The sequence below is a fragment of the Micromys minutus genome (assembly GCF_963924665.1).
Source record: "Micromys minutus genome assembly, chromosome: 11".
NCBI classification, from domain to species: domain Eukaryota; kingdom Metazoa; phylum Chordata; class Mammalia; order Rodentia; family Muridae; genus Micromys; species Micromys minutus.
In genome coordinates, this window is record NC_137980.1 from 16,720,075 (window position 1) to 16,746,286 (window position 26,212).

The following is a 26,212-nucleotide window of genomic DNA, read 5'->3' on the forward strand; positions in this document are numbered from 1 at the left end:
AAAGAAGAAATTATGCAAGAGAGAAGACAGTGATTATAAATCCAGGAGACTGTTCACCACCCAACAACAAAACTACCAGCAGAGGGATCCAGAGATAGAGCCAGGGGCCCTGTTAATAGTCACATCTAATCCTCACATATATGACACTGATTTCTGAAGGTTTGCTGGGAAAACTGGCTGTGTCCTTCAGTAACAGGTTTAGAGTCTAAAATGTTACATAGTAGTGTCTAAAATGTTACATGACTATGCAACTTCTCAAGAGGTAGAGACCCCAGAGTGGAGAGAATATGTGAGAGAGCATATGCCATATGAAGCCCGCAAGCAGCTAACGATCCTATTGACGTGTTACAGAGGGAGGAGGCTAAGGCTGATTGGTTATGGCATTTGCTCAAATGTACAAATCTAGCCAGAGAGAGGAAAGAGCAGAACAAATTTACAGATTGCCTCTTCTTCAATCTTTAGTGCTTAGAAGTAAGACTTGATATTTTTCTGTTAATTTATGCAAACCATGTATGTTTAAGAAAACAATAATAACATTGTCTGGTGAAGTATATAAATATATATATATATATATATATATCATGTATATATGCTATAGTCTAATGATGATAAGATGTATAGGCAACAATGAGATCTTATAACACAAAGGCTTGTGTTTCACATAATTTGGTTTGACTATTAAATTAAGAAATGTTAAAAGTTAAAGCTGTATGTGGTAATTCTATGTAATTCTTAATAATTCTGCATTGCTAAAAATAATAGATATGACCAAAAATCCAAAAGACTAAAGAATGCCATTTAAAAAATTGTTCAAATAATATAAAAGAAAGTCTATATAAAGGAATAGACAAGTGAAAACAAAAGAAGAATATACAAAAAAACAAATAGTAAAATGACTGACTTGTTCTTGACTACACCAATAATTGCATTAAATGCTAATGAGCCAAAGACTCCAGTTAAAAAGCAAAGACTTATCAGAACTGATAAAACATAAAAATCCAGCATGCTTTGAAAGTATAGGGATGGGAAAGATGATGTAAACAAATATGCTGAGGGTTACTAGAGTTTAATATCAAAGAAAATCTATTATAAGATATAGCACTACTAGATATTAAAGAATAATGCTTACAATGATAAAGTAATCAATTAATCAGAAAGATATAATCATAATAAATGTGGTGATCATAAATGAAGCTCTTAGAAACAAAGTCTTGATATACACCAAACTAGGTACAGGAATTAAGTGTAGAAATAGACAATATCCTCACATTTTTATCATTTGTTAGAATTAGAAAAGAGTCAGCAAATACGGGTGATATGAAGAATATAGGTCTAGAAAACAGATAATTAATGTCTAATCAGGCACCAGTCTTAATGCTGTAACTCCATATTTGATTTTTGATTTGAATTAAACCTGATATGAACTTCGGGAATGTAAAGATGCTTGGAAAACCATGTGATCAAGGATCCTGAGAGAGCAGAGCCTCCCCCCCCCCCTTTCTCTTAGCAGTAAAGCTTTGAGACTCTTCACCCAGAGTGAGTGTGGTTTTTTTATGCCAATATTACTTTCTTTTCCTGGCCCAGAAGGAGTTAATGAACTTTGAGCCTCTGGCCAGATCAGCTAGGGGCTTAAGAGAAAAGAACAAAGAGGCAGAGTAATCCAGTCTTCACTTAAGCCCCACAGCTAAACAGCAGGTGTTAATCACCAGAAGCCAGAGATTTCTGGCCTCAGAATAGCAGAGTTAAGAAAGGTAAACACTACAGAAAGTAAGCAACTTTTGCCCCTGAAAACTTCTTACACTGCCCACCACTGCTGCCATTCAGACAGAACTGGTGCTAGGCTGGTGCCCAGCAAAGTTTCTTACAAAGTCTACCCTAGTCTCACTGGCCCCAGCAGGTACACTGGAGCCAACAATCATGGTAGCCAGTTCAGCAACAAGAATGATGGGTTGGCCATTACAGCCATGCAAAGCTGTAATGTCTCACCCAAACTCTGCTACTCAGGGCCCTTAGGAGCCTCAGGGAAACAGAAGGCTCTCCAGGATGTTGGGCTCATTTCCAGAGTTAGAGGCCCAAGTCATAGCCAGAAAGTGTGCAGAGGGATTGAGCTTAGGAGTTCAACCCTAAGAACGCAGCCTGTTGCACGAGGCAGGATTTACAGGTTGCAGTATGTCTGCCTCTGCTCTCCGGTCCCCACCAGGAAGAATGCAGGCATTTCATCAGAATAATGGCTTCCTCAGCTCCTCCCTGCAGGCCACAGCATCCCTACACAGCAAAATGTTGGGATGTTTTGGGGTGTTGCCCCTCAATGGCGTTTCTGTCAGTGTTGGACCATTTATATCCAGCCGTGATCCTAAAGACTGTCACCTGAAGACATCTGTGACACTCTTGGTTTGTGCACATACACACTATGGTATTTGCACAATAACAAAATCAGCCAGCAACGTAGCTCTCGTTTCCTTAAGTGCCACATGACTATGTACGTAGAACAATGTGCTTCTGCAGATAACAGGGCAGACGGTTTGTCACCTAGAACCCAGCAGTGACAGGCAGAGAAATAAGATTTAGAGTTTCGGCCCTGTAGCCCCACCGACAAATGATTTATTAAAGATAATTTGGGGGAAAAACCCAATAGTTTTAATGTCTCAAAGGGTGATGGGTGAATCTGTCAAATTTAAATTAAACAGCAAACTAAATAAATCCCACCCGTGCCGTTTTCTCCCCTGCAATCTATCACAACCATGAAACATTCATGGTGAAAAGAAATGAAAAACCCAAACACCTGTCGGCTGAATCAGGCTGGGAGGGAGATGAAGGATGACTTGGTTTTGCATCTGTGCTATCAGGTCAGGCATGGGAGAAAGAGATGTGCTGGGGCCTGGGACCAAAGGGAAGAGAGGTGTTCCAAGTGCGAGCATTTCCATACAGCTGGGACAGTGAGTAGGGTTTCCCACGCTGGCCTGCTGCAGGGCTAAATGACAGGTCTGGAAGCACCAGGCTGGGCTCATCTCACAGACTCATGGCTCCAAGGAACTGTTCTTGGGAACCTTGCAACATTGTTTTCCCCTGGATGTGACATTTACCCTATGGTTATTTTTCATGCCAAGCTCCAGGAGGGAGATATACAAATGGTGACTCCATTGTCCCAGTCCTTGGCATTTCTTCAGTGCCTACACCCCACTGTGAGAAGAAGAAACTAGCCATCTTTCAGTTAGGATCCATCACTATGGCCTGTCTGTCAGAGCACACACCATCTTCCCCCTCCCCTACTACCTCCTGCAGGAAATGCTCCTGGACTCACGTAACCTGGTCACACCTGATCACATCCTGCCAAGGTTCCTCTTAGCCGGGAGGTCTCATTCAGGCAGTACCATGGAACCCCTTGGGGGAAATCTCAGGAACTGTCTTGTCCACACCGCTCCTAGACACCATCCCTCAGAACCCCTGGGACACAGGCATCATCACTATCTAGTTCTTGTTCTCAACTCTCTTAGAATGCAGCCAAGGCCAAGAGCCACATTAGGGACATGCTGGCCACACACTGCTGCCTTTGTCTGCCCTGGCACCTCTCTGGGACATTGTTCTACAAATGAGCCCCTAAAGTCCTCTCAAGGCTTCTCATGGTCCCCCACATCCATTAGAGACTGGAATGTTGGTTCCACTATGGTTTCTCTTCTCGGTGCCTTTCGTCTGGTCCATGGAAGGAAAGGTGCCTCAGGGCCAAATCTTATGTCTACCCTACTTTTCTCAAGCACTCATGTCAAGCCTCAGGAGCCAAAGCCAACTGTTGTTGACTAACAAATGATACAGAAAAGCCCCACAGAGCCCACTCCTTCCATGGTGTTTCTGGGTTTAGGACACGTTGGTCACAGTGAAGTTACGTACACGGTTTCCTTCTGTGTCCTTTCGACATGCCCCGAATTCCAGCTCCCCTAATTAGCCTTTGGCAACCAGAATGTGAGGCTGTCAGGAGATTTCCCCAGTGCAGCTGAGGACATCAAAGGAACAGCACTCCAAATTCACTTTCCTGTGACTGACACCAGGAGAGAGCATGCTTCGTGGAAGTTTGCTTTTAGACATTATATCGAAATGAGTTGCATGTAAGGGAGGGGCCAGAATCTTGTGCATAACCCTCGTATTGAATGTGTGCTTACTATGGTTAGACTAAAAGACATCAGTGGGGCTTTCAGGTGTGTGTTGCCTACACGTTGCTGAAGTATGATGGGAGCATGCTGTGGCTTGAAGGTTAACTGTCTCCCATGAGTGCAGACTCTTGGTCCTCAAGTGGTCACAGTGTTTTGGAGGGGGCGGGGGGCCTGCCTGGAGGAAGTGAGTCACTGGAGGTAGGCAGGGCATGTAGACGCCCACCATACTACTTGCTTCTTTCCCCTGTTCTGCCGCAGCATGGGAAGGCAAGGATTGCTAGCTTCACACTCCTACCACCATGCTTGCCTTCTGCGGGGATTGGGTCTCTTCAAACTGTGAGCCAAAATAGGCCCCTCCTCTCTTGCTTCTTGTCAGGTATCTATCTAGTCCCAGCAAGGAAACTACATGCCTGGCATGAGCTTGCTCCAAGGCTCCAGTTTTCTCTTTAGAGCAGAGGTCCTCAGTCTTCCTAATGCTGGAAGTCTTTAACACAGCTTCTCAGGTTGTGGTGACCCCCAAACTTAACTTTTTGTTGCTACTCCGTGATTTTAACTCTGCTCCTGTTAGGAGTCATAATGTAAATATATTTGGAGATAGGTGGAGATAGGTTTTTGCCAAAGGGGTGGTGATGCACAGGTTAAGATCCACTGCCTTAGAGAAGAGAACTCTTCCTCCGCGGAAGAATAGTTTGTTAACTCCTTCCCTTGGGCTTCCACATTTCTACACTGCTTGACAGTAAGCTTCTTTTATGCGTCCCACGGAGCTAGGGCCCCATTCATACGGTGATGCACTCCAGTCTCAGCATCCAGAGATGATGGTCACGATTGTGAAGCCCCTTGAGCAGGGCATGGTGAGAGGCTGGCAAAGATAATGGCGGGGAGGCTCATCTGAACCCCCAAGGACATCCCCAATACTTATTTCCCTACTCAGTCAGCAAGGGATCTAGCCACACCTGGCCATGCTTCCTTCTCTTCATGAGTCTACTTTGTGGTATCTGCAGGGGACAACCCTCTCCAGAAAGACTTCAAGCACACTTCAAACCCTGCCTCTTAGTCAACACCTCTTCATGATGTCATCGCCTGCTTCCCAGAGAGGGTAACCCAGGAAGGCCCCAGACAGGCACATGTACTTCTTTACAGGTCCTGCATATGACCATGTTGGTGTTGAATCCCAACTTGACTGCTTATACCCTACATGACACCTAGATGTGTTTCTTGGATGCCCTAAGCCTCATTTTCCTCATCTGTCAGAAACGATAATAGCATCCGTACAAGACTTTGATGAGGATGATGGGAGAAATCATGACACCAAGCATTGGCAGAGAACAGGTTTTGAAGGTTCGGGGCAGTAGGCACAAACTTCCCCAAATGCCTCACTAATAGACTCAGTGAGTCTAGTGACAGAGGAGAGGGGACACAGGGACCTGTCACCTGTCTTATCAGTTGTTTCCTGGATGTCCTGGAGACGGATAGGCACCTTCACAATAGGGACCAGGCACTGGAAGGAGGAGAGTGCAGGAAAATGTTTGACCAGAGGCTCAGCACAAAATGAAGGTATCCGTGTCTACGTCTATCATAATTCTAATAAACTCTAGCCAAAGACTGACTGGTTTTTAAAAACAACTGTAAAATATGTTTGGCATTTATTGGTCCCCTGGTCTGCAGTGGCCTTTCACCACAATGATAGATCTGAGCTGGGTGCTTATAAATTCTCCAGATCCTGATTTACAACATGCACATAATACATCACTTCTAAATACTACAGCATTAGTATGACCTTGGGTGTCAGTTGGTCTCTTTCTCTGTCCCCCACTTTCCCTCATCCCTCCACTTCTACAAATGCCTGTGTTTAAATCTGTATTAAAATAGTTTCTTAAGAAAAGACCACCGTTGCTTCTTAAAACATCAGGTCAAGGGAATGAGTAGACATGTATAATGGCTCAAATGACATACACCATATCAAGAAAGGACAGCCCTTGAAATTTAGGTGCGATTTCAGGTCAAAGACCTCTCTTGCCAAATACCACAAGAGTCCCTCCTCCTGAACTCTTACTGTCTCAAACACATCAGAGATAAACAGGAAAGATTAACTTTTAAGAAACTGTTCCGTCTCTTTCCCTCTCGCCCCCCAGCCTGTCTGACCTCCCTTAAATCACCCCATCTTTCCCTTGTGCCTCAGCCTCCATCCATTATTACCAAGGCTCACTTCAAAGGAGCCTCCCTGCTGGCACATGGCGGTCCTGTGGATGCAGCGATCCCTCTTACCCCCCAGAGGCAAACCCTATTTCCAGCTCAGACTCACAGGTCCTTCTCTCTTTCATTGTCTACCATCGAAGTGATTTGTAAACATCTAGTGCTGACACAGAGGACATGAAGGAAGAGCAGAGAGGGCAAAGGAACCCCGTTACTGTTGCTCAGCCAGGAGGCCCGAGCTCCCTGCCCAGTCTGCTATAACCTGGGCGGTGACTCCCACTATGGCCAATGTGGGTCCCAAGGCATCTTCAGTTCGCCCTCCCTTCATCTGGCAAAGCACTGCCTCATGAAGCCTGCCATATGAGCTTTGTCAGACCCCAGCACCAGCACAACTACAAATGTTTCTCCTTCTCTTTGCCGAGCTCTTCCTAACACACAATCCTCTCAGGAGCTACTGCAATACCACTGTCCCTTCTGTGCCCTCCAGTGCGGCCACAGGTTCTGTGCCGTGTGTCCCCAGCACCACTGGAGTATCAGGAACTACTCCATTCAGTGCTCAGGGGTTGCCTGTTCAAAATGTGGTTTTCCAACATTAAAGGCCTTTCCTCAAATAGTTTCATATACATATATACAAAAGCTGAATGAGAAAAATAATGTGGATAGTTTTGTTGACTTAGTGACTTTCCCAAGTGTATTGGCAAATACTTCAGGACATCTGCTGTAAGTCACTTTCATTCTAACTACCTTGTTGTTGCATGTCAGTGACAGAAAACATACTCTAAAAGGAGTGGCCACTCTCAGAGGCTACTGGAGTTGTCTCAGTAACCTCTCTTTAACTGTAAGGAGTCACACTTGGATATGTGCCTTGGAGAATAAGATGACATTGTTTGTAAATGCCATGGCAGACATGATGCTTTGCTATATGTCTCAAGCTCAACAAAGACTCTGGCAGGACCAGTGATCAGTTAGCTGATCAGCCAGGGCTTGTTGCTGCCCCTGGGTCTTGAAGCCACTGATCTTGGCCAGTAGATTTCACACAAGACAAGGTGCTGGGGCCCACGCTGGGGATATTTTTACTTCACAATTATAACACCCTCACCGTAAATAATCTGTACCTTAAAGTTTCACCATGGCAGGCTTGGCCACATTAGCTTTCATTTCTGTCCCTGCTGTTCTTAAGAAAGCTATGCCCTCAATGTGTTGTTGATACTGTGATGTCCGAGGCTCAGTACCCAGGCTGCTGTCGAGCTGTAGTAGGCAGGGTGAGGCTTCCCAGGTAGCCTAACTCATTGAGTTCAATAGCCCCTCTCCAATTAGAGGGCAGGTGAGTAGAAACAAGAGCTCTCCCATGAAGGAAGGTTGAAGTGGGGGCCAATAGGGTTCTAAAAGTGAGGCCCCCACATTGTAGCTCTGTGAACCACCGTGTGACATTGGGCATCTGCGTTCTGTTCTCTAACAGCTGCCATCTTGGATGGTTAGTTAACCAGAATATCTTCTCTGAGCCTGGTTTCTTTATTCTCTCCACAAATGCCCACTGTGCAAAGGGGAGGCTCTCTGCAGAGAGCTATGCTCTCTGACTCTTTAAGAAGATCACTTCCTGGGCTGGAGAGATGGCTCAGTGGTTAGAGCACTGACTGCTCTTCCAGAGGTCGTGAGTTCAATTCCCAACAACCACATGGTGGCTCACAACCATCAGTAATGAGATGTGATACCCCCTTCTGGTGTGTCTAAAGAGAGTGACAGTAAACTCATATACATTAAATAAATCAATCTTTTTTTTTTAAGATCACTTCCTATGGGTCAGGACACACAGACACCTCTCCAAGGGCTTCTTCACAGCCCCATGTGTCACACCTCCACAAGAAGACTGGGCAACCTGTCCTTCTGCATGCTGGGTCCAAATGTACTCTTCCCCTTGGACTTAAAACACATAGGCTTTGGGAATTGCCATGTTCACCATCATACTGTCATGGTCAAGAAGAGGAAGTGAACACTCAGGCATGGAGGAACGTCAGTGAAGAGGCCCCTCTTGCTTTCAACAGTCTTTTTGCTTGAAGGCCAGACTCCAGACCATCAGAGAGAGCTCATGTGGTGGTGTTGTCTTCCGCACCCCCTTCTCTATTCAAGTCTGACTGGGCCACAGCTGTGCAGTGCTGAGCTCCCAGTTCTACCTATGGCTTCTGATTTAGAGCCAGACCTTGTGAGGAGGCAAATGGATCAAGGGGCCTAGGAGTTTATATGTTGTATGTGGAAGTAGCATGAGACTTTGAGATGGGACAGGGAGGACGTGAAGATAAACACTGTCCAAAGTCTATGTGGCCGGGTAAGTCTCGGAAACAGGCTGTAGGTGGCCTAAGCAAGTGGAAAATGCAGGAAAGAAAATTATCTTTGACAATCGAGGCCAGTCAATATCTCCTGTAGAGAGTTAGACGGTCAATGTTGGAAGGTTTGAAGGCCCAGCCTCTTCTGTGTGGTTACTGTGTTCTGGTACATGCAAAGACACCAGAAGAGAACACGGCCATGCTCCAACAGACGCCTTCCCCAGACTCCTCAGGCCTGGGTTTGACGCCTGAACAGCTTGTGTTTTCTCTCCCTCTGGGTTCTACTTTGTTTAATCTGTTTACCTGCCTATGGCCCATGGCTTCTGGGTGCCCATACCCATCAGTGTATGGTGGAGCTCTAAGGACAGTATGTGTGGAGGGAGCAAGTGTGGGCAGCAGACACACTCAGAGCTCACAGATGAGAAGGAATCTTGGCTGATGACACACAGGACCAGAAATGAACTGTCTGGCACACAGCTCCACTCCCCGTTCAAACGCAAGCCCATGGGTTGAGTCTGACGTCAGAGCTGGACCCAGGAACAGAACCTCCGAGCAAATGCCTGCAGACAGGCTGCTCGGCTCCAAGAGCCCTCCCCAGGCCCTGAGCCATCTCCATGGCTTCGGCCTCCTTTGGGGAGAGAGAAAAGTGCTGTAGCCAGCCAGAGGGACAAGATGCTTTATTATTGGAAAAACCTAAGAGTCTCTTAGGCCTGTGCAGCACCATTAGGTGACGTCAGTGGCTCAGGGGATCCAAGCTCTGTGTTTTCACTCTTCTCAGAACAGCAACTGATTCATGGTAGCAAAGGGGGTTTCTATTTAGAGCTGCAGAGGAGAGGCGGCCTTCGTGTCCTGGCATCTTATGCTAACGGCCTACCCGCTCCCCCGTGGGCAGCAGGCTGAGTTCACAGGAGGCCAGGCAGGACTGAGATACTCTACTTCCCAAAAGCTAACCAATAGCCCCCAGGCATACGATGTACTAGCAGCTGGGCATGCGGAGGCTGTGACATTGTAGAGAGCAGAGGGCAGTTTAGCACGCAGACAGCTATGCCAATGGGGAAGGGGAGGATGTAAGAAAGGGACCTCGATTCTTGGGCTGAGTCAGGAAGGCTCAGTAGCAGTTGGGGCCTTGGAGGTCCAGGGACTGATACTAGGGGCATTGGAAGTTGTTTCACTAGAGGAGAAGGCTGGAATGAGGGGGAGAAGAGAAGGAAACTGCTTAGCTTACAGCTCCATCTCTCACTAAAATGCAGAACCGTGGGCTGATTTGGGTGTTACATGGGGCCGGGCAGGAGCCACTGCCGTGGCTTCTGTGGGAGAAGGACATGCTGGATTTTAGACACAGGCATGAGGATAGATGCCCCTAAGTCATCCTGTCCTCTCTGTGGGTCTGCATCCTGAAAATTGTGGCCGGCACTGCTTTCTGTGTTTACAGTGCTCATCTCTAAAGGGACACCAGGGTCCCACGTCCCTCTCCCTCTGCCTGTCCCCTTTCATGTAAACCTCATCCTTCCTCTCTGCATGGATGCCTCAGTGAGACTATGTGATGATGGTTTGACACTGAGGGCTCCGTGGCGCTCACCTCCCCAGCCCCTTGGCCCCTCTGGACATTTCCCTAGGAGGCACCCTGAGGTGTCCATGTTGTGGCTAATTGAGCTCCTCATCTGGCCGTGCCTCGTGCTCCTCCCCGTATCTCCCGTGTGAGAAAAGAATGGGTTTTCCACTTCCGAGATTCCTAAAAGATGGGCTCCTTCTCTGAAAGCCAAAGGTCACATTTAACATATTAAAAGTGACTTGTTCATAACTATATTTATTTCGCACTTCATACTCCATGGATTATAACTTATGATACGGAAGCTACATGAGCTAATGGTAAGAATATAAATCACTATAAATACCGGAAACATTACCGTAACATTATATATATATATATATACACACACACACACACACACACACACACACACACACACACACACACACACACACACACTACTTCAAAGCCTTCTTAAATCCACCAACTTGCTAAAACCTGAAAACCTGCTACTTCAGAAGATGTAACGTAAGGGGGAAAATCACAGTGCTAGTTCGGAATGGTTCTTATTTTGGCTGTTAGCTGGAGGAGTGACTGCATGTACGGATACATACTTTTCTTTTGCTTAAGAAATTAAGATGGGAAATGGAACCCTTTTTTTGTTTGTTTGTTTGTTTTGGTTTTGAGGAAGCCTTCTTTTAGTCCCATAAAATACATTTGCCTGGAGAGAACCATGAAGTATACAGCAGAACCAGAACACACGCCCCTAACATAGTGGGACAGGCTTGTGGAGAACTGAAAACCAGACCACACCAAACCCAAACCCAACCAGCTGCCAGAGGTTTCCCCACACACCTTCGTCAACAATTGCAAGAAGACATGGAGAAAGGCAAGCGAGAACAGGGGTGAGAAGCTGAGGAAGTAGCAGAGGACGCTGAATACTCTACCTGCTTGTTATTGTCAGAGGTACAGCACAGCTTCTTGAGGGAGACAAAGTGCCTAATTTTCCTAATAACATAAACAGTCAGTGATTAGTGAGTCGGGCAGAAGATGCAACAGGTCAGCACACGGGCAAGACAAGGCTCCTTGACCCTGAGCTCCAGGTCCTGACACAAACTTGATTTGTATCCCTGCAGAAGCCTGGCTCTCGCTGCAACCCTGGCTACTGGGGTGGTCACACCATCCTCACCGGCCTGTCACGTTTCAGCTTCCTCCTGAAGTTTGGTTCCTGGATATTTTCAGGAGAGACTGACATACCTCCTCAGAAAAGCTGGCTTTAACTCTACTGATGTGAAGATTTCATTGTTTATGTGACAAGCAAGAGACTCATTTGGACAGTGAGGAGATTTCATTGGTTGCTGTTTTTCTTTTAAACATCCTATGCTGAGCACGGCGGTTAATCATAAGGATGGCATTGTTGTTCTTGTTGTTGTTTGGGTTTTTGGTTTTTTGTTTTGTTTTGTTTGTTTGTTGACTAGAGGAAAAAGTAATAAACTGAATCCAGGAATTGAGCCTGTGGTCTTGCTCACAAGAATAAAAGACACACAGCCCTGTGCAAGTGGATCCTCTCCTGAGGGTAGAGCTCAGACTTATACTATGGAAGCCTGGATACCCAGAAGCCTCTGGGGCACCCCTTTCTCTCTAATGTCTGTCTCTTTCTTCCTAGTTCACTTTACCCTGGAGGATTCTCTAAAGAGAACATGGGAAAATACTGATGGATCTTATAATATGAGCATCACCCAAGCGACAAAGAGTAAAATGTCCCTATTTTTAATCTGAATTGCCTCTGAAAGCTTGCTGCCTACAATTAGGGAAAATAACACAAAATCATGTCTGGATAAAAGAACTTCTTTTCCTCATCCGTCAAGTCAGGAAATTTTATTCTGATAGAAACTACCAGGCTGTCTCCTCTGCTTCAGCTACCCACTGCTTCTAATCAAACACACAGAAAGGACTCAGTTCCCCTTTCCTAAGTGACCATGGGGACGGGGCTGCCTCAGGCACCCACCTTCTTCCTGTGGCCCTTCGAAGGCCACTGTTGGGATCTCTGACCCGAGGCAGTGCCTACTGGGGAGGGCAGGCAGCTTCTCATGGTGGACAACCTTTTTCAAGAACCCCTCAGAAGCTGAAACTCTCAGAGGCCACCCAGATGTGTCCCTCCCAGAGTCAATCCACCATATGGCACTGACCTGCATGCTGGCTACGAGGTTTATGAGTGACATAGGAGTTACGGGTCCCATCTGGATGGTGCTCTGAGCCTTCCCTTAGGATGTAACTGACAAAAGGAAAGGGAATCCTATGTCTTATTTCTCATGCCCCGCCTCTAGGCTTCTCTGGTCAGGTGCCATGGGCTCCTGTTCAAACACCTTCCATGATGGGCTGGTGCCTCTGGGACTCTCTGAGCCCTTGTATAAGCTTGGACTCAAGAAGACTGGCACCCTGTGGCCAGAGGGCAGAAGCCAGCAGTGCTAGCTGAAGTTCACTAGCTAAGGAGAAGCACAACCTAAGGTACTGGGAACAACAGGGCCATGCATGGCCAGGTAGATAGTTGGGGACTAGGACTGATGTTCCATGAAAGACCGTGAATAGGAGACAGGGGTGAGGGCAGAGGGAGACCATGTCTGGAGATCTTTGCTGGCCTACTGTGTGTGTTGTTCTAAGGCTTACAAGGGCACTGTAGTGTGCCAGACAATGCCCATGGAGGTCTGAGTTCTTATCTGCAGCAGAAAGAGTGGAAGAAGTTTGCTCTCACCCTCCTTGGCCAATCACTGGGGTGATCTTCACGTGCTGTTGGATGCTGTCCCCGGATTTCCGTCTGGCATAGTAAACCCCCTGCCACTCCTACATGGACAAAGAGAGCTCTTGAGATCCTTGAGAGTATAGCTGCTCCCACACTGGGTCTTTGCAGATTGAGTCCGAACTTCCCATAGACTTCCATTACCTGTCACAAACTGCTATCCGGTTGTACCCACGACATGATCACGTGCATAAAGAAATGTAAGAGCATCAGGCCGCCATGTCCACTACCAACCTGCCTGCAGTGTGTGAGTTCCAGAAAGCTGGCCACCCGCCAGCTGCTGTTGCACCACACCAGAATCCAGTAGTAAGCCCCCAAATCCTCACACCAACCAGTGGGCCTGATATTCTCACTCTTGACTTACAGATGGGTAAACGGAGGCTCAGGGAATCCAACTACTTTAGCTACACAGGGAACAGAGGATCTGTCTATAACTGTGTAGTTCTTCAAGCCTTCCTGAAGTGCTTGAGCTTTCAGATTCTAGGGGCCCTCCACTCATGGCATCTCTGGGGCCACTATGGTCCCTTGTAGTTTCCATATATGACATCAAAGGAAAGTAAGAGTCCTGCTACCTCAAGACGGTGGGAAGTGGACTGAAATAAAGAGGCAGGAAGCCCCAGGGTGAGCAGTTTTCTCTACCGTTTCTGGGAGGGGGTGGATAATTGGAGCCGAGGACCCTGCAGCTACATCCGGCTTTCTTTCCTATGTATGTCTAAGGAGAGTTTCCTTTGAGGTTGCTACCTGTGCCTGCGTTATTTTTTTTTTGGGGGGGGGACTGAGTACTTTATATAGTATTCCTGTTTCATGTTCAAGTTGGATAGCTGTGGTTTAAAAAGTAAGTTGGGCATTCTGATAATCCAGATTTATGCTTCGATGGAGATGGTGATTGATCACTACACAGCAGAGAAGGGAAGAAGGGAGCAAAGCCATGTGAAGAAGCAGTAGGAACTTTCAGAAGAAGCAAGAGGTTGCCCAGCTCTGAGGGAGGAGAGTGACTGCCCAGGAGACTCCTCTCTTGCCTCCACTGTGCCTGCATCTCCTCCAGAAGAAGCAGAAAGTATGGGTGTGAGGCAGGAAGGGCTGGGGGGGGGGGGGAAGAGTTACCCAGATACCGAACAGCAGCAAGAACAGAGAACAGAAGGAAGGTATTTAACGGAATAAACAGAGCCTACCAATCCCTGTGGATGTGAGGTCTTCCTTGCCCCTCCTCTCAAATGCCAATCAACCAAAAAACACAAAGCAGCTATCTGGGGTACGACCGTGCTCAGAGATGCAGTGTTATAGCAGGGAGAGGTTGGGGTTTATTCATGCAAACAAAGGAGCATGTGGCCTTCCACAAAACAATTAGCTCCTGTGGTGTCCTGTTGGTATCAACAATTAACCAAGTTTTGCAAGAACTGAAGTTCCTTCACTGAATTCTGACATTACTAGAAAGGTCAGTCTTGAGGACCAAAGACTAAAGCATCAGGGATGGGGAGCACTCAGGTAGGAGTATGGGTGGGTTTCTTGGCTCCACCCACCTTTCCCTTCTTGATGCACGTGTTGATGGTGTCCAGGAGGTCTGCCCGGTTCTTGTCACTCTTAGGTAGGTCAGCGAGTTCCTTCCCCAGGAGCTCCCCTTTGTGGTAGCCCATCATCCTCTCAAAGGCAGGGTTGACATACTGTGAGCAGGAGGGGTTACAGATCAGTGTGCCCTACTGGGAGGCTGTGGGGGATACAGGTATACAGAGCCAAAGGTTCCCATGACAACACTCTCTGATGCTGATGCGTGTGTTGCAGTCTCCTCCTTCCTCATCTGGCAGGAGTGGTACCCTCACACATAGTGCAGTCTATACTTGGCATCCCAGTCCTCTGTGAGAATGCAACAAAACCTCAGGACAAAGGAGCAGGAAGCCCTCGGCTCATAGCTCCAGCAGCTGGCAGACCCCAATTGCTGTATCACTCCGTGAAATAAGGAAACCCTTAGAGGCAAAAATAAATAGGAAGAGGCCTGGGGTTGTGGCTTGGTGTCACAGTGCTCCTCCTGCACATGTAAGGCCATGAGCTGGATCCCAGTACCTCTAAATAACAAATAAGTAAGCACATACTAGATGACAGGTTGCAGATTTGTTAGTGGTACTGTGTGAGGCAGCTATCTGAAGCTTTCCCATCTATTAATCAATGCTATTGGGAGCACTTTGACCTCATGTGAATAACAAATGCAGTTAGCCCATAGGCCAGGGCACACCCTTTCAGTGCTGGGTGCGGGATGGACAAGAGAATGCCCACGGTGCACTCCGAGGTCAGCAGACTCAGAGTGTTCTTTGCAAACTTCTGCAGGGGCTTCTGGGATTTGGAGCTACTGCCTTATCTGGCCCCAGGCTCCAGTCCTCCTCCCGTTTCTTTTTAAAGATCACAGTGGTCACATGAGTAGCCGTGGCCAAGGGAATCAAGGGTCAGCAGATGTGAGCATGCTGCACCTGGGTCAACAGTTTCTTTGGGCAAAGTTCCCATCTCTCTGCAGCCTCAGAGACATTCTCGCTAAGCGTTCCCACTCTCCCCTTGGCTAGGATAATCCATCAGGAAGTGGGTAATGCAGGGACACTGGGGGTGGGGGTTTGGAGGGATGATATTCCCTTGGGAGCAAAGCTTTTATGAACACATCAGCCCTAGGAGCTAAAACATGTAGTGGAATCTCTGACTATCAGGCACTGTAAGAATGGCTGAATAGGAGGAGGTCCTGACACCATGACCTACAGATCCCTTGCAGCCCAGCTCTTCCATGGGCCAGACATTACCATCCCTGGGCATGGCTGGAGTCCGTTCCATCATGGCCCAACTGATTACAAATCTTCCTCTCTAGGCTTTCCCCAACATTCTCTGTCTACCGAGAGAGCCTTTTCCACATCTACCCCCACCAATTGCAATGTAGCTCCTCCTCCAGGAAGCCTTCTTTGAGCTTCTGCTTGGTCTGTGTTGGTACCATTCCTAAGGGCTCCCATGAACTTCTGGGAAGTGAATTCTAATGAATCACATGGAAATAAAAATGTGTCTTTCTCTCTCGTAGGACACTGAAGCTCTCAGGTGCAGTTGTGTTCGGACACACACTATTCCCGTAAACACCCAGGGAGCACACGGGCACATTAAAGTTTTTATCCCCTTCTTCATCTGTTCCCTGTCTCCTCCATGTGTGCGCTCCATTTTCCCATTTTGTAGATCTGAGTTACAGTTATGGCTCTTTTCTATGTTGGGGATCATGGGACCTCAGAATCCAGAGGGAAAACAGGTATGACTGGGGTCAACACACCAAACACAGACCCTTTGGAACCAATGGCAGACGACTCCATTTCTCTGGACCCTTGTCTTTTCTGACTGCAACAAACACTACCTGGTCCCCAAGGTTGTTTTAAGACCAACAAGAACAAAAAGCTAACCAACTGTGCCAGCACATGGGAAGCACATGCGAGTGTCTTCAGAGCAGATGCAAGTGGATAGTGCAGGGGGCTGGAGGCACAGAGGCAGCAGGGACAGCTAGGCTGATATGTAAGAGGCTATCCTATAGTTTATGTATATCATGTATGCTGTCTGCTCAAGTGCCCCATGATGGGGTACCGATGGAATCAATAGCATATGGGAAATATCCTGTCCTTGATATGTCCTCCTGAAATCCAGACAAGGGACATAGAGTCACCAGAGTGCACATAGCATCCTCAGCCTCACTCCCTCTTCCATCCTCTCACTGGGACCACATATTTCAGCATCCAGGTTTCCCTCTCAGCATAAGCGACTCCCCCTCTGTGGCCACCAAAGGTCGTCACATTCGTTTCTTTGTGTCTATGGAAGAGACTGGTGTGTGTGTATGTGTGGGGGTGTGTTGATGTCATGTGACACCTTACCCATTACCACATTACTTGTCCCAGGGATTCAGGTTTGCTAACCACAAAGTGTGACTGGGTTCCTGTTCAGTGTATGGAAGGCATGAGAGGGTGAGGCTACTTCTCATCAGTTCTGGATCACAACCCAGCTTCCCACTGTGAAGTAGGTCGATGAAGAGCCAAAGGTCTCAAGAGCAGAACTGAAGGGCCACATCAGCACATGAGTGTGGGGCTTATGCCCAGCCTTCCAGTGGTTTAGGATACGGAACAGTGGGCAGGAAGAACAGAGTCAGCAATATACAGAAGCTTTCAGTTCCATTTCAAGAGTCAGGGAAGCATAATCTAAAATATAGCCCCAGATGAAGCCTCGCAGGAAGGCTTAGGAGTTACAAATATGGCAAAGTGTCCTCTGCTGGGCCTTTCTTTGTGTAAGTCCTTCGCTGTGCTAAGTCTTGTTTCTTCATCTATTGCCCCTTCATGGGTATTGAATTAAGCTGAGACAACCTAATGAAAGAGCTCACAATAGGAGCAAGGCATGGTGAGCCCATGATACTTTTGATATGGAATAGAAACAATGGATATCTGTGTGCAAACTGGGGACATCAGAGGGTCCAAAAGGAGGCTGGTGCCACAGGGGCTATGGTGTGCTGGTCATTGTGTGTCCTACCCCACTGATAAAAGTGGATGCTCCCCGGTGACCCCTGCACACCAGTTGCAGACAGGCTAAGGCTGATCTGGGGACCAGGTACATTTCAAAGTACATTTCAAAGGCAAGTGAAAGTGTCTCTAGGTATGAATTTCTTTAGAAAGATGGTACTAATATTAAATGCTTTATATTAGAATATCAACTGCAAATTAACATCCCATAGATGTCTACAAGCCTGCTCAATAATTCTGAATAAACACTGTCTTTACAGACGGCCTACATTCCCTCCCACCTCTACCTAAGAAGTAACAAGTTCTGATCTGAATAATAAGTTTAACCTATGGGGGCTAGAGAGACAGTGTGGTTAAGAGCACTGGCTGCTTTCCTAGAGGACCTGGGTTGTTTCCAGCACCTATATTGTGTGGCTCCCAACGGCCCATAACGGCAGCTCTAGGATAGTACACACCCTCTCCTAGACCCTATAGGCACTCACACCCATGTGCACGCACATATGATTTAAAAACGATGAACCATAAAATAACTTTTGTTCTTTTGAACCACTAATTCCTAACTTCACCAGTTATCTTCTCATATACTGATTTTCCTTCCTTCGAGAAAACATGCAAATATGAGAAAATTGTGGGGAAGTATTTGAGAGAAAGAGGCGGGAGGAACCCAAAAGGCTCTTTGTCAGGGTTAATGGTGCGAAGCGTTTCTTCCCATACCTGGATCACATGGTCATCACTTGTTATTTCTATGGCTTCGTGACAGTGGTCTAATGCTGTAAACACTGAATTGCAGGCCCTGGAAGATGCACAGATTAGTGTTAGTTCTATACAAACATTGTTTAAACTTTGTTAAGTCAGCAATATATAGAGACACCCAAGAGTCATGGACAGTGTGCACTTGTTATTGCTGTAATCTGACTGCCGGTACCCCTTGTTTTGATATTTTCATCCAATGCACAGTCTTGTAGTATGGCCATGGTCATGGGAGAAGGTCAAGTTCCCATCAATTAGGAGAACCCAACGTGGCCCAAGCTGACCATGAGATATCCTGGCCTTTTGCAACATTCAGGGAAACATTTGTCTTCCCTTTCTTAGGTTTGCAATGCCACTGGCCTATAACCATACCCCCTGGCATGAAGACCGATAGGTGTGGCAGGCATGTCCCCCACTGTCCAGTTCTTTGCCCCTGCATAGCTCTCCACACAGTTATTACCTTTCTTGCTGACCTCCTCTGTGGGCCCGAGAAATCTGAATAGAGCCCAACTGTGGTTTTAATTTAAGTTAACTTTCCAATAGAAAATAACTCCAAATATATTAAGTTTTGGCCTATATAACACAGCAGTGGTGTGACTGGAACCCCACTATTGAAAAAAAAAAATCCCAGGGAGGGCTTTCTTATACAGTGCAAAGGGAGAAATAAAAAGAAAGGAAGTGGGGTGAATATTTCTTCTTGTGGGGCAGATTCTTCACTGTTATTTTTCTTTCCACCTAAGAGGGATTATAATTTGCTGTCATTTTGTCCCATTTGTTAGGAGAACAGCAGAACACCGGGTAAAGTTGGACTGTATTTTTCTAGCTGTGGGGTCCCAGGCTGCTGCTGGCCTTGCTTGTCCTTGTTTGCCCATCTAGAGAATGATTACAAGAATATGTGTTCCATGGGGATTTGCAGTGATCAGATGGTATATGCAGGAATTTACCAAAGTGCTTGGGACCACACATGGAAGAACCCAAGCTGTGGTAGGCAATGGTACTTGTAAGACAACAGAGTCGTGGTACTTGTTTTCTAAGGCTTGAGAAAGCCTTTAGTGCAAGGGAAAACTCATCACAAGCTATCTTGTTCAGTGACAGCAAGCTTACCAGCCTGCAGGTGGGAAGGACCTCAGCATACTGAAGGATGATACCTATTCCCATGGCTGCAGACACGAGGCTATCTGCACACAGCTAAATAAGAAAGCATCCGTGTTCTGCTCAGAGAACCCGACAATCTTGATGGCACTGACAGTCCCGAGCCCTCCAGGCCAATTCTTCACCCCATTTCTCCACCCAACTAATTTGTTCTGTATACCGTCTAACCCCCATCACTGTTTGTAAACCGATTCTTTCAAGTCAGAAAAACACGGCAAAGGATGCTAAGATTGCTGTCACCGCCATCAGTGCCCTTTGAGAGGCCAGCGAGAGCCAGGTTTGTCAGAAGCACTTTCCAGACACCCTGGTCTAGACTGCACCCAGGGAAGCAGTCCACCTTTCAGAAGTGTGAGTGGAGACATAAAAACCACATAGGTTCACTCGTCAGCTTTGAGAACTGGGTATTTAAGTTCTGCTGAACACATTCCGTCAGACTCCTCTCTGGCAAATGGTTTTCTATAAGGTACCTGTACATCTCAACTAAACGAGCAAACTGGTATTTCAGCCATCACCATTTTGTCTGCAGATAAGGTGGTTCTTAAAAAGTCCCAAAGCTGTGGCACAGCATGTCCTGGCCATCCGTAAAACCCAAACTCTCCAGATAGAATAAATCTTCCCACTGACATGAAGGAACATTGGTAGGGACAGGAATGACTCAGTATTGCCCCTTTCTGTCCCTACCATGCCGTGTGTGACCAGCTGTGATGTTTGTTTTTGGGTTGATGGCTCTATTTAAATAAACTTGCAGTAAAATGGGGCAATCAGTTTGAGTCATATTCCTAGAACCAGTAAACCCAATCCCGTGTATTAATTATTCATACTTCTCAGGCAGAAACACACTGTGGCCTTGTTAATGTTTGTTCTTGGGAACTATGACCTGCATCTCAGATGTCTTTAGTTTTTAATCCTAAGGTCAGAGGTTAGAAAACTGGGAGGTAAAAAGAAAGAGAAAAGAGAGGAAGATAATGGGTTAGTGTTTCCACGTATTCTGTGCCTGTTGAAGGTTTCAAAGGTTCAGATGAAAGAGGTGACTGTTGTAGGGTCCAGACAAAGTCCATAAACAGCACAGTGGTCCAGTAGGGGCAAAGTGCCCAGTGTGAATGCAGGGTGCCTGACTGTTCTCTAGCACTACAACCAGGTTGGGAAGTAGTCAGGCTCGCAAGGGGAACATCCCTGGATCTCAATGTCTTCCTGTCAGTTGGGGCTGGGATCAACATGTGCTGTTCTGTATATCTTAGAATGATACTTCATCTGGGTTCTACCAAAACAGAACACACACACATACCTTACACACACACACACACACACACACACACACACACAAACACCTCATTCACACATATTCGCATATACCTCATGCACATACATGTACACACACCTCACTATACATATATACATACACGCAGACATGCACATATACACAGACACACATCACCTTAAATAAGGATGGGGCTGAACAACACAATGGCTTTTAGGAAGTTTCTGAACATATGTCCACATCTACTCAGAGGCTCAGAATCAGCCAGGAAGACCAAGAAGCAGGCAAGGAGACTCATGGGATTGCTACTCAGTGGAAGTTATGGGTGGTGGCAAGGTTGAGAAGGATTTATTCCTCTCATAAAGTATAGATGGTAGTCACCATTCACAAAGCCCTGGACTGAAGTGTCCACCTTTAACACTGGCAGCATCCTACAGTACAGACTGTGTCCTTGAAGAATGACAATCAGGCTACATATTTAGCTGCAGCTGGGGGCGGAATTGTAGGGGAAAGTATTACATAATTAGACTATAATTATTCTGGCATTGTATAATAAAGAGCTCATTTCCCAGTCTTTAACAAATGGCACAGTTGCTTATCTGCCTCGGGATGCAGGTAGATGCTCTATATGTCCTTGAATACCCTAAGGGACTGGAACAAGGTCATGGTCCAAAGCATTCTCTTCTGCATGATGGGCCCACATGTTACAGGTCCAGAGAGATTCAAGTAATATGCATAAACCCCCAAGCCTCAGAAGGGGGTGAACTCAAGAAGGCAGAGGGAAGGGCTGAGAACCAACATATCAGCAGGAGGAACAAAGAGCTTCCATGTGTGAGGCAAGTCCTACTTCCTGGGTCACTGATTCCTGGGTCAAGTCCTTTTACTAGTTTCACACTGATTGACATGAGGGGCCTGAGCATTCTGACATGGCCCCAGCAAGGGGTCCAACTCTTCCCTCAGTGCCTGGCAGGGAGGATACACAGTTAGCCTTCGCAGCGTTGGGAGATGAGAAACTTGTATTACACGGTGAGGAGACCACTCGAGTTTCCATACCACAAACTCCCACAGCGGGAACTACATGGGTCTCAGCAGCACAGAGACCTGAAGAAAGGCCTGGCACAAGTGTTCTTTTTAGATTACCAGGCAGGCCTGCATCCTGCTTGACAGGGTGCCCTAAATCTCCCAGGGGACGGGGGGGGGGGGGGAGCCCCAGTGCCAGAATCCGGGTGGCATCTGAATCAGGACACAATCTAGCAGGGACCATCACATGTTCTGTGTCCTCAGAATTCAGAGCACTGACTGTCTAAAATAGCATTTGGGGTTCCTGGTCACAGCAATAACGTGTCAGGTCCCCTGCTTTTATTGTGAGAAACAAAGGATCGGACCACAACTGAATCTCTCTTTTCTCTTTTTGTTGACTATAAGAGCATTAAAAAAATAATAAAAAGCACTAAGCTGTTTTACTTTCAAGTAAAATCAACAGAGGTTCCTGAGAAATACATAGACTCAATGTACGTCGTTAAAAAGGACAAAGTACTGGAGCAAAGAGAAGGAAGCAAACATAAATAAAAAGAAACCAAGGGATTTAACTTGTTTAAATACTCAAAAAGTCTTTGGTGTTATTCCTTAAGACCTTGAACAATCAAAATCCCTCAAATATTAGAAGCTCTACTGGTTTGGCATACTTTTATTTTTTTAAATATTTATTTACTTATTATTCCTTTGTGGTGTGTGTGTGTGTGTGTGTGTGTGTGTGTGTATGTGTGTGTGTGTGTGTGTGTGTGTGTGTATGTGTGTGTGTTAAGTATACTCATGGGGTGACACACATGAATGTCTGATGACAACTTATTGGAGTCATTTGCTTCTGCCCTTGTTGGGGGCCCAAGAGATTAAACTCAGCCTGGTGGCAATATCAACGTTCTTAAAACAAACATACAAACAAAAGACAAAAGCCACCACATTCCCATCTAAGAGAGTGACCACTTATATCTCCTGTCCCACTGTAATCACCAGACTTTGGCGACCTGTTTCTGTGGGTCTGTACCAATCATTTGGTTTCCTATAGATGGAATAAAATTAGCTTTCAAACTACTCTGTCATATTTGGATATAAAATAAGATTAAAAGGATGATTATGGGAAGGGGATCTTCTCTTGGTCTTCGTGCCAGGCATGAGGTACAACAAGGTACCTCTTGGTGGCTAGAGAGAAAAGTAATGGATGTCAGAAAGCTCTTAGAAAGCAATCTTTCCACAGCACCAAAGGTATGGAGAAGGCTTCTGCAGCTCAAGTTCTCTGGTTTGAAGGGGGCAGGTTGAAGAAACCTGGTGTTTAAGAGCAAGCCAGAGCAGAGTCCGAGCTGAACGCAGCAGGTGCTAGGACCCCGATATTCCAAGAGAGCCTTTAAGTAGAAGATGGCAGGAGAGAACCTCCCACAGGATGGAGAGTCAGCGAGAAACCATCTCTTAAAGCACCACATACCTACTGGGAGTCCTAAAATTATGCCATGCACACTGAGGCCACAAGCAGACGTCCTGACAGTCTAATAAATGTACATGTCATCTTCCCCAAATATAACAACTCAACTAGGAACTTACAAAGTTGGAAGTAAGAAGTGGAAAAGCAACTTTTAAAAGTCTGTTCTCGATCTCAGTATAACTGTACAAAAGTCAAGCAGGATTTCCCAAATGATCATTTTACAACTGCCACACGTAGTGGAAAATACTGTCAAAAAAAGACGTGCTTCTGACCTATTTTGTTACATCTAGGGACTCCAGTTAACATATGGCTCTTGGCTGGCTGTCTAACAACCTCAAACTCCCAGACATCAGTCATGAATCCATGAACTTCGGCCTACTGGCAGCTAAGACTTTCTAAAGAGTCGTTAACCTCATGTGCTGTCTTAATTTGCTACATACCGTAATTTGAACTGTGAGCGAACTTCCCCGTGTTCTATTTGAATCAGTTCATTATAGCAAGCAATTATGCTGCTGTTCTCCATAAATCTCTGAAAGGAAAGCAAAGAGAATGCATAAGACATCTCCAATTATTTCTTAGAGAGTCAAACAGAAGCTTCACAGTTGCTCCTCAAACCCCCACCCCTCCCCCAGGTAGCTCATTATGCAAGACATCCTGTAGGTAGGAAGGGATGGCAACAGAAAAGTTGTCAAGGAATTCGAAGCTCTTGTTCAGACCTTGGGGAAACAACAGAGCAGGTGAGGCAGTTGGCTCACATCATAGCAAAGTGGGGGGAACCTTCATCATGGGGAGTCACAGCAAGGTAAACACACAAGAGCACAGTGTGCCTCCCCAGCTGTGCTAATTGGTTCCAGAAACTCAGTATTGCAGCTTGCTCAGGCTGCAACGTACCACTGACTCAATTTTATGCCTCCGCCTGAATCTTTTGGGTACCCTAATCCAGAGTTCATTTGAAGCATCGGTGAGCTCAACAGCAGTAGACAGACAAGCGGATGAGAAGCTAGGCAGTTCTCTAGGAAAAGATATATGTGTCCAGCAAACACATGAAGGATGCCCAACCTCACCAGACTAAGGAAATAAAAACCGGAAGCATAATATCATATCATTACCGCCTGTTAGAATAGGTACATACAATAATAAAGAAAGAAAAAAGCATTAATAAACATGTGCAGAGTCAAAGTCCTTTGCGTCGCCGGTGGGGGCATGAGGTGGTTTAGTCAATGTGGAAAACAGTGTCCGTGCTGTTCAAAACTTAAACTCTAGGTATATAAGCAAAACAACAGAAAATGGATATCACGAGCAAACACCTGTAGGATCAGGGCTACACCAGCTTTGTTTGCAAGGCTAAGAGGTGAGAAGAAAAGATGAATAGGTACACATATCTTGGTAAGTAGGCGCAGTGCGGTTTTATCCAGGTATAAGCTAGGCACGGAACACATGTGTGCCGCAGCATGCAGAACCCTGTCGAGTGTTAAGTGAAAGACAACAGACAGCATAGCCGCATGCTCCATGATGCCGTCTATGCAGACTAGACTGGTCAGTCCTTACAGACTGTCTGCAGACTGATGCTCACTGGAGCTCAGGAAGCAGGACTGAGGCTGAGACTTTGGGACTGAGGGAAAAGCTTTAGCATGAGATGGGGTCAGGATTGTGAAATATCAGGAATGTTCCAGATGCCATTGCATTGTTCACTTGAAAAATGGTTTGTTTATCTTGATTAGGAAAAAAAAAAAAGCTTTCCCATATCGATAAACCCTGAGTGGGTGAGTAAATGTATATGCCAAACCTACAGCCAATCACAACACAGTGTGCAACAGCATCCACTGTGCCAGTGTACTTCGTACCGGTCAACAATCCCAAACTCATGTCTGCATTATTATACTTTTTAAAAAAATATTTTTTGTGTATGAGTATTTTGCCTGCATTCATGTATGTGCACATATGTGTAGGGCCCACAGAGGCAAAGACAGGGTATTAGGTTTCCTTAAACTGGAGTCACAGACAGTTGTGAGCCACCATGTAGGTGCTGAGAATTCAACTCAGCTCCTCTGGAAGAGCAGCCGGTGTTCTTAACGGCGAAGCCACCTCCCCGGCACCTTCTTTACATCTTTTAAATGGAGCATATTACTTGGTGTAGGATATACAAAAAAATCAAACATCTCTCTCATATGAACACGTGAACACTTTTATGAGAAGGAGAAATGAAAGCAGAAAAACACAGCAAATAAAATAAAATGTGGTAAGGAAACAGATTTAAGGACAATTTACTGAAGACTGAAAAAAATGGTTTGCAATTTAAGTCATAAAGAAAATATATGCTTTGCAAAGCTTTCTAAGCATATAGCTAACACACTAGCAAGCAAGCAAACAAAAAAGATGCCAAACCACCCAGTTACGTTAGCATTTCTCAGCAGCAGCTACACACAAGGAGGGGAGAATGCCAGCCCCAGTCGAAAGGTCTGTTTATAGATTTCCTTCAGTCATGTCAGGCAGAGGGCAAAACCAGTTCCTCTCTCCTCTTCTGTCTTTGTCTCTCTGTGTAGGTCTCTGTCTCTCTGTGTAGTTCTCTGTCTCTGTCTCTCTTTGTCTCTCTGTTTCTCTTTCTGTCTCTGTCTCTCTATCACACACACACACACACACACACACACACACATACAGACACAGACACACACACACACACATATACAGACACAGACACACACACACACACACACACACACACACACACACACACAGACACACGCACACACCAGAAGTAGGTGTTATTATCTCTCCCTAATACCTCTGACTTTCCATAGGCCTCTTGTTCTTCATAAGGAGTGTGGAGAGGGTCTAAGAAAAGGAAAAGCCACAAACCTATGCAGAAGGGCAACGCTTGCTCTTTTAGTCACAAAGCAAGCTGATTAAGATTCACATCTGCCTGTGTTTTTAGATGGGTAAAATCTGTCTCAGCCAATGACAGTTATCAGGGGTACAGATGAATTGCCGACATCCCTGAAATTTCCATGATAAGTGAATTTAGATAATACCGAGATGTGTGGGTTTTGACTCCAGGAGCCCTCAGAACATTTCATTGGC

General features: G+C 46.1%; 1 protein-coding gene across 10 annotated transcripts in view; it reads right to left on the minus strand.

Annotated features, from left to right (window-relative positions):
* PDE8B (phosphodiesterase 8B) overlaps positions 1-26,212 on the minus strand; it is a gene marked incomplete at its 5' end in the record, with an annotated part of 177,778 nt that overhangs the window by 38,745 nt on the left and 112,821 nt on the right. For 4 of the 10 annotated variants that reach the window (XM_080924913.1, XM_080924909.1, XM_080924917.1 and 1 more), the window contains 5 exons: positions 11,138-11,198; positions 12,943-13,031; positions 14,508-14,648; positions 18,213-18,291; positions 23,575-23,663. In XM_080924913.1, coding sequence (XP_080781039.1) covers positions 11,138-11,198; positions 12,943-13,031; positions 14,508-14,648; positions 18,213-18,291; positions 23,575-23,663 — 459 coding nt within the window. The remainder of the gene's footprint in view (positions 1-11,137; positions 11,199-12,942; positions 13,032-14,507; positions 14,649-18,212; positions 18,292-23,574; positions 23,664-26,212) is intronic. The other 6 variants (XM_080924914.1, XM_080924916.1, XM_080924918.1 and 3 more) reach the window with 4 other exon arrangements.